This window comes from Capra hircus, chromosome 25, assembly GCF_001704415.2.
Source record: "Capra hircus breed San Clemente chromosome 25, ASM170441v1, whole genome shotgun sequence".
Classification (NCBI taxonomy): Eukaryota; Metazoa; Chordata; class Mammalia; order Artiodactyla; family Bovidae; genus Capra; species Capra hircus.
Genome location: NC_030832.1, coordinates 13,896,222 through 13,914,336, shown reverse-complemented (window position 1 = coordinate 13,914,336; position 18,115 = coordinate 13,896,222). Strand labels below are relative to the sequence as shown.

The 18,115-nt window shown below is 50.2% G+C and overlaps 1 protein-coding gene across 2 annotated transcripts in view; it reads left to right on the top strand.

The window, feature by feature from the left end:
• The window catches only part of KIAA0430 (KIAA0430 ortholog), a 39,717-nt gene extending 25,734 nt beyond the window's left edge, over nt 1-13,983 (top strand). For both annotated transcript variants that reach the window (XM_018040667.1, XM_018040666.1), the window contains exons 20-27: nt 174-376; nt 869-1,096; nt 4,384-4,614; nt 6,548-6,760; nt 7,705-7,765; nt 7,851-7,976; nt 9,300-9,470; nt 11,389-13,983. In XM_018040667.1, the coding sequence (XP_017896156.1) occupies nt 174-376; nt 869-1,096; nt 4,384-4,614; nt 6,548-6,760; nt 7,705-7,765; nt 7,851-7,976; nt 9,300-9,470; nt 11,389-11,633 (1,478 nt within the window). In that variant the 3' untranslated portion in view covers nt 11,634-13,983. The remainder of the gene's footprint in view (nt 1-173; nt 377-868; nt 1,097-4,383; nt 4,615-6,547; nt 6,761-7,704; nt 7,766-7,850; nt 7,977-9,299; nt 9,471-11,388) is intronic.

Sequence of the window (18,115 nt, the reverse complement as noted above, 5' to 3'; positions counted from 1 at the left end):
AAATTTGAAAACCATCTGGAAAGAGAGAAGAGAGTGTTTTAGGTCGTGTTTGGAAGGCAAAGATGATATCTCTTATAGTCTAGTGCATGGGACTAACCACACTAATAATGAGAATACAAATGTGTCAGAGATTATTGTGGTTTATGGGTTTTTTGTTTGGTTTGTTTTTTAAGAACGTACTCAGGATGAAATAGAAAGGACAAAACAGTTCTCCAAAGACGTTGTGGATTTGCTGCGGCACCAACCCCATTTCCGGATGCCCTTTAATAAGTTCATCCCCTCTTACCATCACCACTTCGGCCGGCAGTGCAAACTTGCATACTATGGTTTTACCAAACTACTTGAACTTTTTGAAGCCATACCTGATATTTTACAAGTAAGTGAAGAAATTCTATCTTTCAGAACAATATGGGGAGAATAAAGGAAAATCCAGGCCTTTTTGCCTTGGAAGTGGGAGTTATAAAATAGGACGAAAATTTGCACAACTGAGCAGGCACACTTGTTTTGGCTGCGACGTGCAGCGTGTGGGATCTTAGTTCCCCAGCCAGGGATCACATTCACATTCCCTGCTTGGAAAGTGTGGTGTCTTAACCTCTGGACCACTGAGGAAGTCCCTGCTATCAACCATTTTTGACCCACACAGTGCTTAAAAAAGTTGTGTGTGTGATAAAATACACATTACCTGTCTGTTTTAAGAGTATAGTTCAGCAGTGTTAGATATCCTCATGTTGTGCAACCAATTTCCAGAACTTTCTAACCTTGCAAAACTGAAACTAGACAGAAGTGCTTCTTAGTTCTCGATTGTATATATTTTCTTGCCAGTTTATCCCGTGAACATTCTCCCTTTCCTCCTCCTGTGTTTTCCAAGGTATTGGAATGTGGAGAAGAGAAGATTCTCACTTTGACAGAAGTTGAACGATTCAAAGCACTAGCTGCCCAGTTTGTTAAACTCCTTCGGTCCCAAAAAGATAACTGCCTTATGATGACAGATCTGCTTAAGGAATATGCTAAGACTTTTGGTTACACATTTCGTCTCCAAGACTATGATGTCAGTTCAGTTTCAGCTTTAACACAGAAACTCTGCCATGTCGTAAAGGTACCGGGATTATTTTCTTTCACAGAGTGAGATTTGTGGTGGTATAATCCTCATTGGGATAGTTGCATGTGATTTAGTGTTTTGGTATTTACACCTTGCGCTGCTTACTACTGTTTTGCAACATGTTCTGTGTTGTTAATACCTTATTGGGTCATAAGACATAACTTAGGTTTGGTGGGTTGGATTTTTGGGATTGGCTTAGCGGGTCTATTAGCAGCCTCCCCAAAGTAACATCTGTGAACCTATGCAGTCACCCGTGTATCCCAGGGTGTTTACTCTCAGGTGTCTCGGTCCTGCTGACCTGAAGTTGGATCCTTCTACACAGATCTTTGTCTACAAAGTTTTGGGGAGACTGAAATCACAGCTCTCTTCTCCTTTCCAGGTTCTTTTTTTTTTAAGATCCATCTCCCTGATAGGCTTTTTTTTTTTTTTCTTTTTAATTTTCACTGGGAGTATAGTTTTGCTTTCCAATGTGTGTTACTTTCTGTTCTATAGCACTTCCTTCTGAACTTACGGAGTAGATTTAGGAGCAGTCTGGGGCTCAGAGTTGCCTGGGTGCTGGTGAGGCTGAATTGGAGAGGGTGGCTGCCTCTTCCTCCTCAGCCTGTGCTGTGTCAACCCTTCCGCCCTGGGCAGAGCGGCCGGACGGTTTGCAGGCTGCCCATGTCACAGACCCAAGAAAACTCCCTGCAGGAGGAAGAAATGGAAGGAAAACATGTGGAGTAGTGGCTGCCCCAGTCACAGCTGTGGGAGGAATCTGTTTCTGTGCCGGGCAGTTAGAGGAGGAAGACCCTTCACGGGAGGCAGGGAGGCAGCAGCTGAGAACAGAAAGGAGTCTAGAGAAGGGAATGGCCAAGGCCAAGGAGGAGGGCCGGCGGCAGTACCTCCACGTGCTCCTGAGAGAGGGTGGGTGTGGCAGGACTCCCACGAGCTTGGGGCCAGCCTGTGTGCAGGCAGGTTGATGTGCCGCCGGCCGGAGCAGGCGCAGCATCAGGGTGACATGAGACGGGAGCCACACGGAGTGGGCTGAGCAGTGAGGAGGCACGAAATCGGCAGCAGGTAACTGACAGCTTTTTGGCATGTTTGCCTGTGATGGAGAAGAGTGCGAGACCGCGGTACTGAGTGAGCCAGTGAGAACTCAGGGGCCAGTCTTCTTTCCAGTCTGGGAGGCTTGGCGTGTTTGAGAGCTGCCACGGAGGAGCTGCCTGAGAGAGACTGAGTTAGGAGAGAAGGGGTGACGGGGTGAGGGTCCCGAGGAGGCCGGAATTGTGGGCGTTGGCTTTCCGTGGAGGGAGGCGTAGCTCTGAGGTTAGTATTTTGACAGAAGGGAAGAGGGGTGGGACAGCTGCAGATGTGGGTGAGTTTGGTGTGTGTCACCAGGCCAAGGAGGGAGTTCCCTTCTGAGAGCTGTTCTCTGTTACGTGCAAGGTGAGCGCAGCTGCTTAGAGAGGGAGAGAAGGTTCAAGGTGGGATCTTGCCAGAGGGGTGCAATGAAAAGGCCTAGGGACAGAGGAGTGTAAAGTATTGACAAGAATGTTAGTGAGGTAATGGCCCATCAGTGCCAAGATGGATAAAAGAGCAAAGTGAAGCAAGGTGAGGGCTCCTGAACCAGGACGAAATCGGAGTCTGTGCTGGCAGAGCTGAAGAAGCGTCAGAGTTCAGCATTCACATTGCCTTCCTGTCTCCCACTCCGGTGTCGGCTCCAGCCTCCCTGCCCTTGGATGCAGGATGCATGTGTGTGGGGTGGGCGGGGGTGGTTGAATGAGTGATTCTGGAGGTGGGCAGTGATAAGGTCTCCAGTGTGGCCTGGGTTGAGGTCTGGAGTGGAAGAGTAGAAGAGTATGTCTTTGGAGATGAGAACATGGAGAAACTGAAAGCCCTGGTGTGAGACAGGCCCCCAAGTGTTCGTTTGCTCAGGGTGGTGGCAGTGGTGGTCTTCAGTGGGCCGAAGACCCTAAGCCATGACCACCAACCGTGATGAAGGAGGGCCAGCAGCTGGGGCGTTGGGGTGGAGTGGTGAAGCGGGGAAAGACGGCAGCAGCTCGTGCCGCCCCAGCTGCGCTCGGCGGTGTCCTGGGGGCTTCTGAGAAATGCCGAGCCCTCTACGATTCTTAGAGAATAAGGCCAGGTATGTTTTCAACCTTGGCATTTTTCATAAGCTCACTAGGTGATTCCAGGGTGTAGCCTATGTCAGGAATCCTTAGTAATGATCTGACCAGATAATCTAAGAAGATGCCTCGGAGTCCCCTAGACTTGGATCTGTTGATTGATTAAACCCCAGGTCTGCGGAGGCAATCTGCAGTTCTGAATCTGAATCCATAACCACAGTGTTGGAGTCAGAGTCCACCCACCAGCCTCCTGTCCCATCTCCGGGTGGGCGTTGGCACCAGAGACGCACTGCTATTGGACTGGCTCGTCAAGTGCTGCCTCCATGCTCTGCCTCTGAGGGACTAATGCCTCTGATCTTGACCGTGGTGCTGGCTGGACATCAGCTAAAGGGGAAAACAGCCAGCGTGGTGGGCAGTGGTTCGCCTGCCCGTGCCTGAGCAGTGTGCGTCCTGGAGCTCTGCCTGTTTTCACTCCAGGCGTGACTCACATCCCAGACTCGCCCCAGACCAAGGTCTGCAGGTCTCAGTCACCAAATGCTTGTTTCTTCACATGCTGTTTGGTCCCCAAATGATAACCTGTGTCTCTTTGACCAGGTTTCCCTCTCTGTGCAGTGAATCAGGTAAACCCTTTATCTCCTTGAGAATCTGAAAAAAAAAATTGTGAAGTAGACATACAGTCAGACGTGAAAGCACCAGCTGTTTTTTCATTCCTGATGGACTAGAAAAATGCTGCTTGCCTTTGGGCAGAGAAGGCCTTCTGTCACCTCCTGTGTCCGGTCCCTGGGACACACCCTTGGGGGCGAGTCAAATGTAGAGCAACTCTGTGGAGGGTCACTGCAGTCTCACCACCCCCTGCTTCCTGAGAACACCAACCCTTAATCCATAAGCTTGTGCCAGTGGATGTCAGCGGGCCGGTCTCTTCTTGGAGGAGTGGTGGAATCCATGGGTGTTTCTGATTATCGACTAGCAGGGCAGGAGAGAACCAAGTTCTGCAGTTGGTCCATAGTGTTGGTCTGGGGTCCCCAAGAATGTGCAGCAAACCCATTCACTGTACTTCAGTTTTGCAGAAAAATGGATCTTCCTCTGATGGTCTCACTTGCCAGTCTGAAACTAGATGAAGAGGGTGTGACTCAGGCCATCTCTCGAGTCCTGAAGAGGGTGCATTCTTGTTTCCCCCAGGTTGCTGATATGGAATCTGGCAAACAGATTCAGCTGATCAACCGCAAGTCTCTGCGTGCTCTCACTGCCCAGCTGCTGGTGTTGTTGATGTCTTGGGAGGGAGCCACCCACCTTTCTGTCGATGAGCTCAAGAGACACTATGAAAGCACCCACAGCACTCCTCTCAACCCCTGTGAATACGGGTTCATGACCTTGACCGAACTTCTGAAGAGTCTGCCTTACCTAGTTGAGGTATGAATGATAATTATTCTGGAGCTGCCGTAATGAAAGTCACTCTATCGGGTATCTCTCGATCACGGAATGGTCCAGATTAGGCTGATTGGTCGTTTTACAGATGAGCAGAGGCCCTGGCAAGGGCAGGCATCCTGCCCAAGCAAGTGTCAAGCGGGGATGAGAGCCCCAGCCTCTAGCCCCTTGGACTGAGGTGCCTTTTCCTGTGTTGGGCTGGATGCTGCTGCTGCCACCGCTTTCTGAATTAGGTGGCTTATGTGATGGCTTCAAGTCACTTACCAATCAGATGCAGGTCAGAAAGGAAGGTTGACTGGATGGTCACCAGGTGGTTACTTACTTCCTAGGAGAAATAAGTAAGATCCCAGTAAAAAGATCAAATTGACTCCAAATTTTTAAGAAGTTAAAACTTAGACCAGTTAACACAAATTTTTGAGACTGAAGATCACTGAAATTTTACTACTGACAAAAGGCACCAGGGGGACTTCCCCGGCAGTCCAGTGGTTAGGGCTCTGATCTTCCACTGCAGGGGGCGTGGTCAGGAAAGGTATGATCCTTGCATGCCCCACCGTATGGCCAAAGAAAACCCCCAAAACCCCAAAGGCACCAGAACTAGATGGGTTAAGAACTGAGTTTCAGCTCACCTAAAGAACAAATAACTCCAACCTTTTAAAAACCTCTTCTAGGTCACCGGGAAAAAAAAAAGATAGGAAGCACACCACTTCTTTTATGAACCTAAAGTAACTTTAATACCAGAAACCTAATATAGTCCCCCCAAAGAAACTGATTCTAGCTAGGATGTTAACTAAATCAGCAGTGTAAGAAAATGATTGTTACCATATAGCCACGTGATTGATAATTAAATAATTTAAAAGCTCTCTCTTTGGGCAAACATCGATCAAGCTCCCTTGACCACCTTCTAGACCACACCGTGTCCTTGGTATTCTTCCTTGATGGGCCCCCTCGCTCAGTTTGGAGAGAACTTCCCTGCCATTGTTATTTGATCATCCTAGCCTGCCTTCTGCAAGATTTCTGTTAGATCAGTTTAACAAGAATTCCCCCTGCTCTGGGTGTCCCTCTCCTCAGCCCCCATGGCTATAAACCCACACTCTTGTGAATTTCCTATCTGGAAAGGACACCTAGGGCTTCCCAGGTGGCGCTCGTGGTAAAGAATCAGCCTGCTAGTTCAGGAAGGGCAAGAGAGATGGGTTCAAGTCCTGGGTCAGGAAGATCCCTGAGAGTAGGAAATGGCAACCCGCTCTTGCCTGCAGAATTCCGTGGACAGAGGAGCCTGGTGGGCTACAGTCCAAGGGGTCACAAAAGAGTTGGACATTGAGCGCACACGTCAGAACAAGTATGAACTAATATATGACCACTAGTTGTACAGCATTTCAGGACAAAAGGCTTCCCATGGCCAGCTAAGGCTGGGAAAGATCCCTTCTCTCAGAGATCTCCAGGGAGGGCGTGTTAAAGACTGAAAGTCTTACGTAAAGAGATTTAGTTCGTTTGTTGAGGACAGAAGAGTTTTGTGCTTTCGCTGTTGAAAGGACACTGAAGTCGTCGCCTGCATCCCAGTGTCCTGGGGAGATGAGTGTCGGTGGCCTCAGTCCCTGCTGTCTGCTGCCACTCTGTCCACCTGCGGGTCAGCTCTCCCTCCTCACTGCCTCCTTTCACTGAGTTTACCAGTTTCCTTGCTTTCTGACACACCATTTCTTCAGACGTCTGCTGCCAGAGACCTGCAGACAGAATTAGAGTTGCTCAAGGCTGTAGTCCTCTCTTGGAGGAGATCCTTGAAGCAGGCTCCCCTCCTCCCTAGCTTATGACCCATTTTCAAGTTTGACTTGGCGACTCTCTTCAGTCTCAGAGACCCTCTTTCCCAGAAGGCAGGACCTGTCACTCTGGAAGTTTCTCATATTGCTATTTTCTCCTGGACCAGGTTTTTACTAATGACAAGACAGAGGAGTGTGTGAAGCTCACAAGTCTGTATTTGTTTGCCAAGAACGTTCGGTCTTTGCTCCATACTTACCACTACCAGCAGCTTTTCCTTCATGAATTTCCCACGGCCTATACCAAGCATGTGGGAGAAGCACTGCAGCCCAAGACACACGGCTTCAGTAGTGTGGAGGAGCTGCTGGGGGCCATCCCGCAGGTGGGTGTCCTCTCAGTTTCTTGAAGGGCGTCCTCTGTTGGACAGAATGAAAAGGCAGGCATTTTGAACCAGTCCTTTCAAAACATACATACTGTTGGCCCCCCCAAAAAAAATGCCTTTAGTGTTTCTTCTTCATTCTGCAAACCTTTGTTAAATTCATTGGAGGAAGACCAGGCATGGGGATCCCAGAGCGGAGTCCTTATGATGTGCAGAAGCTGATTAACCACGTAATGAAGAGAGAAGGGGCGGGCATTGTGAACAGGCGCAGGGCAGTGAGAAGTAGGGGGGCCAGTGGGTGCCTCACCGCAGAGCAAGAGCTCGGTTACGGGGGCAGGGACTCTGTGGGGAGAGCAGAGGAGACTAGGGGTGCTGTCCGTGGAGGAGTGGAGAGAACCAGGAGGGGAGGAGGAGCCTGGCATTTGAAGTGGGAAAGGACGCGAGGCTGGGACAGCTGGAGAGCGAGGTGAGGGGCTTGGAGACAGAAGCATGTGAGGGGAGTGCTGGGAGCCACGGGCCACTGCTGCCCCTTTCTTGGCAGAGGCGGCGGCAGCATGGTTGGGTAGGGGTCTTTGTTTTAGGTTTAGTGAGCTTTAGCTTGAGAGGCATGAGGGAGCCATTCATTCTTTTTAAGGTGAACATAGTATCTGGAAAAGCTGATAAGAGCGCCCGCATGAGAACCAACTTCATTTATGTACCAGAGCTGGTATTTGGGAGGTGATGTCTTTCAGAGCCATAAGGAGTAAAACCAAGTCTCATGATTTCTAAGACAACACAGCTTTTTATAAGGGGCGTGTGTCTCCATCCTCTGTTGCTTTAAAACAAAATTTTTTGTGACATTAATTTACTTTTTAAATCCTAATATGTTTATGTTACCAGACATATAACTTTAGGGTTTATTTTTCCTCCTTTTCCACTTCATAACCAGTAGTATGTCTTGTGTGCAGGTCGTCTGGATAAAAGGACATGGTCATAAGAGAATTGTAGTATTAAAAAATGACATGAAAAGTAAGTACGCCCCATCCTTGCCCCCCTTCACAAGCCCTAGGTCTGTCACCTGCTCCCCCTCTGACGGGTGTTTTCTGTCCTCCAGGTCGCGTGAGTTCACTCGGTCTTTCCCCTGCCAGTCATGAGACCCAGCCCTCAGCTCCCGAGCGCATCCTGGAGGTGCCCGAGTCTCCCCCAGCCTCGGAACTCAGACTCGGAGTGGGTGGCGACGGTGAGAGAGGGAAAACTCTGGTGACGTCTCCAGGACGTGGCTTGGGGTGGAGTCAGAGTGGGTCAGGGAAAAGGACAACAGCAGGGTCATCTTCATTCTTTAAAGGGAAGTGTTGGTACATTTTTCAAAGGAGTCTGGTGTTTGGTTAATAACAGAAAAAACTGGCCTGTTTGATGGTTGACCAGTTAAGGCTCTTGAAGGCTGTTGGTAGCCCCTGTTAGGACAGTATGGCAGCCCTGTTCAGATGTTAAAAGTGATTCTGATGCTTGTTAAAATACTTTAAGACAGTTGCAGTGGGATCAACTCTGCTGCCCTCGGAAAGGGAGATGGAGCTTAGCTCTGCAGGCAAGGACAAGTGAGGCTTACAGTCAAGGAGCAGAGCCAGGGCATTGGTGACTGGGAAACTCAAGAGAAGATGTCCGGCTCAGAGGATTCCGGCAGACCTGGGAGGGTTCTTAGACCTCAGAGGTTGGGGGTGGGGTGGGATGAGGAGCTTGATGAGATATCAGGGGTGAGGGGATTCCTCTAAATTCACTTCCCAAGGTTCTTGCCAAGAGTGGCCAGGGCAAGAACACAGAAAGCTATGGTCAAGGGCTGGCGGGGAAGGGGGCCGCGGAGCCCGACCCCTGACTGAAGTTGTGTCGGGGGTCTTAACCACAGGACTTCCCTGGGAGAGAGCTGACAGGAATGCACTAGCGTTACTGAGGCACGTCATCGAGGCGCCCCGACTTTCTGTGGCCCTCTCTGTGTACAAGATAGGGATCTGCTCACTTGACTTCTGCGCCCATTGCCACTTTATCTTAGGGCTCTGCAAGTCGTTTTAAATAGTTAGAAGCGCTGCTGTGCTCTGTTGATCGGGTGATCGGCTCTAGCATTTTACAGTTCTACAAAGCCCCCGGATGTGCTCGTCCTCTCAGGCTGTTAGCACAGCCTCCAGCAGTCACCTCCATCCTAACCAAGAACGGAAATTCCAGAAATGGCAGCTTACCTGAGAGCATGCAGCGAGGCAGCGACAGAACTGGGACCTGAGTCCTCCAATCCTGAACATTTGCTCCTTCCAAGGACTTGCTAGGGGCTTTTAAATTGTCCTTTGCTGTTCATAAGAACACAAATCGGGCGATCCTGGCTGCAGCATTTTCACTTACTAGAGAGAGGACTCAGACCTTTCTGTTAATGGGTTGTGTTTAAAAAAAAAAAAACAAAACCTGGCGTTCTTGAGTACGTCCTGAACTCAGGGAGTCAGGGAGAAGGCGCGCCTTGGGCATGGACCACAGCCGCCTGGTCCTGAGCAGACCTCCCCCCGCCCCCGCCCGCCTCCCCCAGGGCCCCATCCTGTGGAGCAGGAGCTGCTGCGCCTGACCGACGACTCCCCGGTGGACCTTCTGTGCGCGCCCGTCCCCTCCTGCCTGCCATCCCCGCAGCTGAGGCCGGATCCCGTCGTTCCCCAGGCTGCCGATCTCATCTGGTTTGAGGAGCACCCTCAGGAGCCTTCAGGTGGGAGACACTGCGTCCCTTGGGGAGCGGGCTCTCGTGGCTTTAGTCAGACAGCAGATACTTCCCGCCAAGACGTTAACTGTGTGATGGAAGTAGGGAGCCACTACCTTTGCAGGCGCAAAAATCCCTGTGAGGATTACTCCAGACCCTTCTGTCAGCTTTCCTGCAGGCTGGGCTCACAGCCTGAGGTGCTGGCGAAGCAGCAGGCCAGGGCACGACAGTGGTGTTGAGGGCACTGCAGCTGGGCCCGGGCGGGGAGCCCACGGAGCAGCACGTGGGGGCCTCCTCGGCTGTGCTCCCCACTTTGTAAAGTGCAGCAGCTCCAGGGGCAACCCCTCCCCGTCACCAGAGCCCAAGGTCTCAGAGGGTCCTGGGGCTCCAGGGGGCTGTAAGTAGGGGAGGGAGGGGGCATCTGCATCTTGAACCCCAGCTTGTGGTGCAGGCAGGGGTGGCCTGGGCCCCAGGGTGCCCGGCCAGGAAGGGGCAGAGCCAGGACTGGAGCCCCGGCCTCTCGTCTTCGTGCCCTATCGCCAGCCCCCGAGAGGCCGGCCTGCCTGCCGGGTCGAGGAGGGCCTTTCCCCGTTGCCTCCTCTGTCGTGACGGGTCCTTCCCTGCTCTGCTGACGCTGCTGTCCAGGAGACAGCCCTGCTGCTGACCACAGGCCTCAGTCTTCTTACCAGTCTCTGGCCCTGTCGCCCAGAGAAAGAACCTGAAAGAGGCTGTTTGTCTGGAGGATGGGTAGGGAGACGTGAACCTCCCTGGCTGCTGAGTGGACCTGGGCTGTGGCGACGGCAGGGGTGATGTCCCTACAAGCCTAGACTTGATAGGAAATTGATGGTGGCTCTTCCATGGGTGTAGCCTTGGTGTGTTTAGTGTACTGAGTTCAGCCATCCTCGTGTGATGGGGAGAGAAATAATCTCGAGTGGGGTTGACAGGTTTGTCCATCATTTTTCCCCCGAGTGTGTCAGCCTGAGAGCTGAGCCGAGGCTCTGCGTCCCTGCCGTCACTTTGGGCCTCTGTGAGCCTCTGGTGTGGGAGCGCCTTGCACACGCAGTGGGAGCCCGAGGCACAGGACACATCTCTTCCACGTGGTGTGGCTCTGTCCACACAGCAGGCTAATCATTAGTACTTGTGGCTCAACCAGAGAAAGGTAGTCTTTGGACGCTGCAGGAAAAGTGGGCTGCTTCTCTTCTTGGAGTTTAAAAAATACATATTTGTGTATGTATTTGGCTATGTCGGGTCTTAGTCATGGCACGCAGGATCTTCACTGCATCGTGTGGGATCCTTTATTGCAGTGCCTGGACTCTAGTTGTGGTGCATGGGCCCGGGAGCTCCACGGCACATGAGATCCCAGTTCCCCGAGCAAGGGATCAAACCTGTGTCCCTTGCAGTGCCAGGTGGATTCTCAACCACTGGACCCCCAGGGAAGTCCTTCTTCCTGGATTTCTGAGGGTATTTCTGACTCCGTGTGGTTCTCCCCTTACCTCTGCCTGCCCGTGTGCCTGCCTCCCCCACCTTAGATTCCTTTGGAGCAGGGGAATGAGCCAGGGCTCCCTGGTACCAGGGCCCTTCTGGTCTGAAAGTCTTTAGGTCACATGTGGCTTTCTGGGTCCTTCACTACCTGACAGAATGAATGGGCAGAGAAAGCAGAAAAAAGGGGCTTTTAAACCACGGAAGGCCCGTTGATTTGTAGCCGAAAATGATGGTCTCTGAAGTTTTGTAATTCAAGGAAGAGCAGAGACGCAATTTTTAAATACCTGACTTATGTGATACCTGGTATTGGCCGCAGAGCTAACGTGTAAATTAGACCATGTGCGTGATGATCAGGAATTAATTTTTTGAGAAATGAGAGGAACTGAAAACCAATACTGCTGGCAGGTGCTAGAACTGAATATGTTTTGCTTTCCTGTGTTTACAGAAATTATGATTTTAAACCAAGAAGAGAAAATTGAAATTCCAGTACCAATAAAGAACGAAAACCTGCCCCCTGATCCCAGCTCACCTGGTGTCTCAGCAGCTGTCCCAGCGCCTCCCAGCCCCTCCTCAGAAACCCCAGAGTCGCTGCTCAGCAAGGACCCCATGGAAAGCCCAGCCAAAAAGCAGCCCAAAAATAGAGTAAAATTGGCAGCCAACTTCTCCTTTGCACCTATAACCAAGCTTTGAGTCTCATTTGAACATAGAATTAGGATGGGAAAACACTGTCTGATTCTGCACACAAAAGCAGGTTGAAAAAAACACAACCTTTTCTGTTTTCCCCCTAGAAGCCAGTTATTTCATTTTTAGACATATTCCATATGTTTTGTTTCTTTTACATTGAATGCAGCTTTAAGCTGAAGTTTTTCTTTCTTTTCTTTTTCTCCCCCACTTGTTTGGGAAAAAAAAAAAAAAATCTTGGCATTTGTTAAAGAATCCTTAATATATTTTAACAAATTTTTCTTAATTATTATGAAGTATAATGAATGGTGTTCCGTAAGAAGACAGCAGGGAGAACTCAGCTCGCAGGAAGTGGTCTTACTTCCATCAAGCCACGCCAGTGGTAAAATCTTAGATGTAGCATAACGTAGTCTCTAAGCCTGTGTTTACTGATGTGTTCAGACAGTATTAATCAAATGCATGAGATGGTGATGAAGCAAAAGTCTGTTCAGTGATCCTGCGCGATCACTTACTGAAGAAGGGTGGGCAAGGCAGGAGGAGTGTATGTCCTGGTTGGATGTGAAGGCTCCTGGCTTCCGTGTGACTTGTAAGCGTGCCTTGTTTTTTTATTTAACTATGTCTGTAGTTGACAAATGTGGCTTCATCTCAAATTTTTTAAAATGTTTCCACTTTGGGGTTCCATTGAGCTTTCTAGAAAGTCAAAGATGTTTTAAGCTTCCCTTTTATGTTAAGTTCCAGTTTGACATGGATTAGGTTAAGGAAAAGAAGATGGTCTTGGTGTCATGAATTTAAAGTCAGCATTTGAATTCCAACACACATTATTGTGTGTCGAAAGGCAGCGTTGGGAAGAGAGTCTGATTTTCTAGAATATGCATCAAATGCATAAATTACAAATCAGAGGTGAGGAGGGAGGTGCTTTTGACAGGAACGGTATCGATGCTCTTTCCACTAGGAAGAGGCAGAAATTCTATCTATACATAGGAAGGCCAAGGTTGATCAACTTAACCTTGTATTCGTAATTTTAAAGCTGGTTTTGATAGCTGGGAAGCTTTGTATGCGCGTGTTTGTGTCTGTTAACTCAGTGTCTTTTAATAGCGTCTGCTTTTACTGTTACTTCTCGCTGTTGGAAGCATGTTTGGGTTTGTTTGGGTTTATTTTGGTGTCTGATGTTGGCATTTATGGAAAGCCAGCCTTTGAGGGAGCACTGCCCTGTGGAGTGACCTTCGCCTTGAGGTGGCTGAGGCATCCGGAGACTGGCGGCCTCTTACGCCTCCTGGAGAAACCTGACATTTACAATGGGTTGTATTTGTTGGGCAAAAAGGCGGATTCATTCATAGAGCAGGAAAAAACCTGTGGGCATAAGGTCTTCCACTAGTTAGGTGGTTTCTTTTGGGGAAATGATTCTGTTTTGTAACTTCTAGAAAGCCAGAAAATGGGCTCTGATTTCATAGCCAGCATTTTGATAAAATGCCACAAATTAAGGGCTCTCGAGAGATTTTTTACAAGTAAGATTTTTTGTTCCCCAAATCTTTTCAATGAAGCCAACGATTCCCAGTTCTCAGCACACAGCCCCGACCAAGGTGGAGCGGCCCTGGGAAAGCCTTGTAGGCATCGTGGCACTCAGTCTTCCCGAAGGCATGTCCTCTACAGACATAGTGTGACAGTCAGTAAAATGCAGAGGTGCACTTTTTTTTAGAAAGCTTTTAAACATAATGATAAAGATGGTGTTGAGAACATCAGTGGCCTTATTCTAAGATTTCATAAGGCTGAATTTGCACATGTGGACTTTAGTTTTGCTTGAAGGTAGAGAAAGTGGACTTTAAAAAATGCCCGAGGCACCATTACAAGTCACTTGGGAAAGCCTCAAAGAGCAGCTTCTTTGGGCACCAGACGAAGAAGAGACGAGTTGTGCGCTGTCGTGTGGGTGTGGTCGAACCGTTCATGGAAGTCGCCAGGAGCCTGGGACATGTGCATGACTCTTAACAGCCACCGTTTGAAGATGTGCAAAGCTCATGGTGTCTGTGATGTGCTCCGCAACGGCCAGTCCAGTTGCTATCTATTTTTTTATCTAGAGGCTTAATTGATGTGACAAAATGACGTATGAGAATTAAGACAATGAAATACTTTATTTCTGGGTGGAAAGAATATATCAGATTTATCTGTTTAAAAGAAAAAAAGAAGACAAGTTATCACCAAAACCCCCTTTCCCATCTTGCACTGTTTGTTTTGAATTGATTTTGGGGGAAGAGATGTTTTTCTCAACTGTCTACTTTGTTTGAACACTTCTTTTGTGGTTCAAGTGCTGTTTTGTGTGTTGGGACCAAACAGTTGTCAATAAACTTTAAAAGCAAGCATCACACTTGAGTTCCCCAAGTGAGTGTTCTGTTCGTTTGGGTGGGGAGGGATTGTCCCCCAGGTCTGTTGGTGTCTCATCCCTTCTGGGAATCTGCGAGGTGGGAAGTAGGTGGGTCTGGCATCGTGGAGCCCCTTTGAATTTGGCATCTGGCCCCAACAGGTGACTGGACTATTGGCACTTTGTGGTCAGGACCCTCCAGGGTTTCCAGCCTTGCTCCAGCTTATAATCATGTGAGGAAAATACAATAATCACAAAATACCCTCTGGTTATAAAACTTGGGAACTCTCTCCCTGGGAAAGAAATCCATTTTGCAGACAGTAGTCGTTTTGGTCACTGCCAGGCTTGCTTTTTGAATAAGCCTATTTAGAAAAGATTTCTTTCACCATTGCGAAGCCCTTTTCCTGAGACCACTGTTGCTCCCCACCCACCCTCCACCACCCCCCTGCCTCAGGATTTTGGAAAGGACACAGAAGAGACTTGAACTTCTAGGTAAATTGATTCTTGATGAAGGGCAACTTTTTAAAGTTCAACACTAACGGTCTCTTTAAAACCTTTGGCAGTCCTTTCAAAAGACCTTTCACTGTAGCCAGTTTTTGCCAGAAACCTTGAGAGGCCACTGTGCCCCTTTAGTCGGGGCAAGGGAATGTGGAATGTCTCGATCGGTGGTTGAAACAGGGCGTCACGTTCATCTTGGTTGTATTTCCCACCTGGAGACGGCAGCCGAGCAGACACGGTCAGTGGGAGCAGATCTGTCCACACGGGAGAGGCCGTGACCTTCCAGGACTGACTGCGAAGTGCAGCGGACCTGTGTGTTGCCTTTTCTGTGAGGAGCCTCGTGCTCTGAGACTTCGCTTCTCTGGTTTCTAGCTGCTTGGGCAGGGTCCGAGTCATCACACCATCAGAAGCATCCCAGTCCCCACCCCCACCCCCCCACAGCAGTGACCTGCCATAGCTCCCGTCTGCACTGGGGACAGGTCACATAGTGGCTCTAGGACTCGGGAGAAGCAGGAACCCGACTCTGCCCTGTAAACCAGCAGTCAGCGGGGTCTCCATCACTGTGTTATTTGACCTCACACCCTCCTGTGTGGCTGAACTTCGGCTCCTACAAGTCGCCGGCCAGTCTCCCAGCTGCATGTGTGGGTAGAGCATCAGCCTGGTCTCACTCTTGGGGGAGAGATGGTGTGGAGACGGATCCAATGTGCTTGTTTGGGTTAGCGCTCGCAAGGCCTGAGTGTGGCGGCTCTTTCCCAGCAGAGTTCTAGTCCCTCCCTGGAGGTAGGCAGCCCTGGGGCAAAGCTTAGGTGGAAATATGAGGAGACCTGGTTGCCTTTGGGCTTCCCTGGTGGCTCAGACAGTAAAGAATCTGCCTGCAATGCAGGAGAACTGGGTTCGATCCCTGGATTGGGAAGTTCACCCGGAGGTGGAATGGCTACCCCCTCCAGTATTCTTGCCTGGAGAATCCCATGGACAGAGGCACCTGGTGGGCTACAATCCATGGGGTCGCAAGACTCAGACATAACAGCAGTCAGCACCTCACACTTTGGCTGCCTTTGGGATGCAGTCGGCAAATTACAGAACTGGTGGGAAAGCAAGCCCCTCAATTTTCAGGCGTGTGGGACAAGATCAGAGATTGAGGGCCAGACCTTCCCTCAGCGAGATGAAGAGGACGATCCATAGGTCCTGGAAAGGAAGGATTTGGAAATGGGGAGTTCAGGGTCCAGAGGAGGAAAGGGGAAGAAACACCTGTAGTTGAGGCTAAGGACCCAGCTACTGGGCCCCTCATCCCATGCTGGTGAACCAGCTGGGGGCGCTGCAGAGGTCAGGGTGGCCCTTCCACCTCTGCTGAAAGTCTTCCTGACACAGGGCCTGGTGGGAGAGAACTGCCCCCCCCGCCCCCCGCGCCCTGTCCCCCCTTTCTCCCTGCAGAGCTTCTTAGTCGCAGTGAGCGCAGACAGACCCATCCACAGGCTGCAGAGGCCCCGCCCTCGGTGTTGGCTGAGCCTGGTGTGTCTGGGCCAGACATGAAATCAAGAAAGACATTTCAGAAAATATATCTGTGTTCTAAAATAGAACCTGTTTCACGTCTGTACGTGGGGAAACCAATGCTGTTTTGCACACGGATTCTGGGGCCTGGTGCCTGCTTGCCCTCCCGCCCCAACTGAGGGCCCCAGATTCTGTGGGCTGTGAGCTGGAAGCCATCTGCAGACCCCAGAGGCTGGCCACATGGGCCTCCCCGGCATGGCAGATCAGTTCAAGCCAGCAAGGAGAATTTCCAGTCCTCTAAGAGGGAGCCTTGTATGATGTAACCTAATCAAGGAAATGACTTCCCATCATCTTTGCCAAATTCCATCAGTCAGAAGCAAGTCATAGTCCCCGTCAATGAATTTACATAAACAATTTGCTTATGTTTGATGAATTCGAGTGACTGACTGACATTGGAGGTCCAGCTCCCAGTGCGGGAGGAAAGGGGTGCCTGGGCTCAACCTTCCAAGGGCCAACAAACAAGCTTTGAAGCTGCAAGCCTCCACCCCCACGCTGAGGTTACAAATGGGGAGAGTGAGGCTGGAAAGGCTGGGCCGTTGCCCCAGCCACTCCATGGCATAGCTGGGCTGGAGCCCCTGGTCTGCACACCTCCCAGGTCTCATCTTTACTGAGCCCTACTGGGTCGCAGGCAGGTGTGGGGACCCTGGTGAGTAAGAGGCAGGCCCAGTCAGATTTTCCTGCCTCCTTGACAGCAGCAGGACTCTGGGCTCAAACAGGAAGACCTTTCTGGGTGGTGGTTCTCAGATCAGAGAGGGCATTAGAATCACCTGGGAAACATGTTTAAAATGTGGGTTGTTGGCTAAAACTGAGACAGGTCGGGACCTGAGACCACCCCGACCCCCACCAGAGGGCTTGCAAGTGCCCCTGGAAAAGTGTCTCCTTGAGCAACAGAATAAAAGGAACTGTAAGGGACTAATACTTTGGCCACCTGATGGGAAGCATCGACTCATCGGAAAAGACCCTGATGCTGGAAAAGATTGAGAGCAGGAGGAGAAGGGGGCAACAGAGGATGGGATGGTTGGAGGGCATCACCAGCTTGATGGACATGAGTAAGTAAGCTCCCGGAAATGGTGAAGGACAGGGAAGCCTGGCATGCTGCAGTCCATGCGATTGCAGAGTCAGACATGACTTAGCGACTAAACAAGCAACAAGAAGGGACGAAACGCAGTCAGGGTAATTATGAACAATAAGGCATAGAAAGGCCACATGGGCTTCCCTGCTGGCTCAGATGGTAAAGAATCTGCCCGCAGTGTGAGAGACCTGGGTTCGATCCCTGGGTTGGGAAGGTCCCCTGGAGGGGGACCAGCTTCCCATTCCAGTATTCTTGCCTAGGGAATTCCATGGAAAAAGGAGACTGGCAGGCTACAGTCCATGGGGTTGAAAAGAGTCGGATATGACTAAGCCACTCACTCACTCACTCATTATTGGTACTTTCCAGGTGGCACTAGTGGTAAAGAACCTGCCTATCAGTGAAGGAGACGCAAGAATGTGGGTTCCATCCCTGGGTCGGGAAGATCCCCTGGAGGAGGAAATGGCAACCCACTCCAGTATTCTTGCCTGGAAAGCCCCATGGACAGAGGAGCCTGGTGGGCTACAGTCTGTGGGGTCACAGAAAGTCAGACATGAGTGAGCACACAGCACATCTTCAAGGCCACAAACTGTCACCTCTGAGGTGCCAGGAGCAAAAAGCACATGATTCCCGCATACAGCACCACCAAAGGGGTGGGCAGACCACCTAAGACACCCCTCCAGCTCCATCCGCAGATTTGCCCCCACCTTCACTGTATTTAAGGAACCAGCCCTCCAGCTTTTGGGCACCTGTTTCTTGTTCCCCTCCCCACTGCTGCCATAGAAGTCCCCATTAACCCTTCCCTGAATTCCTCATCAATTTCTATTGATTAAATTGGACCAGGTTAGTTATAAAACCACTGGCCTAGGTGCTGCAAAGCTCTCAGGGTCATGAGAGATGAAAAGACTGAAGGAGGTTAAAGAGGACAACAAAAAGCAAGTTTGTTCCTGGACCAAATCCCATAGAGTGGAGGAGAATTGCCATAGTGAGAATGACTGGGACCATCGATAAAATGGATATACT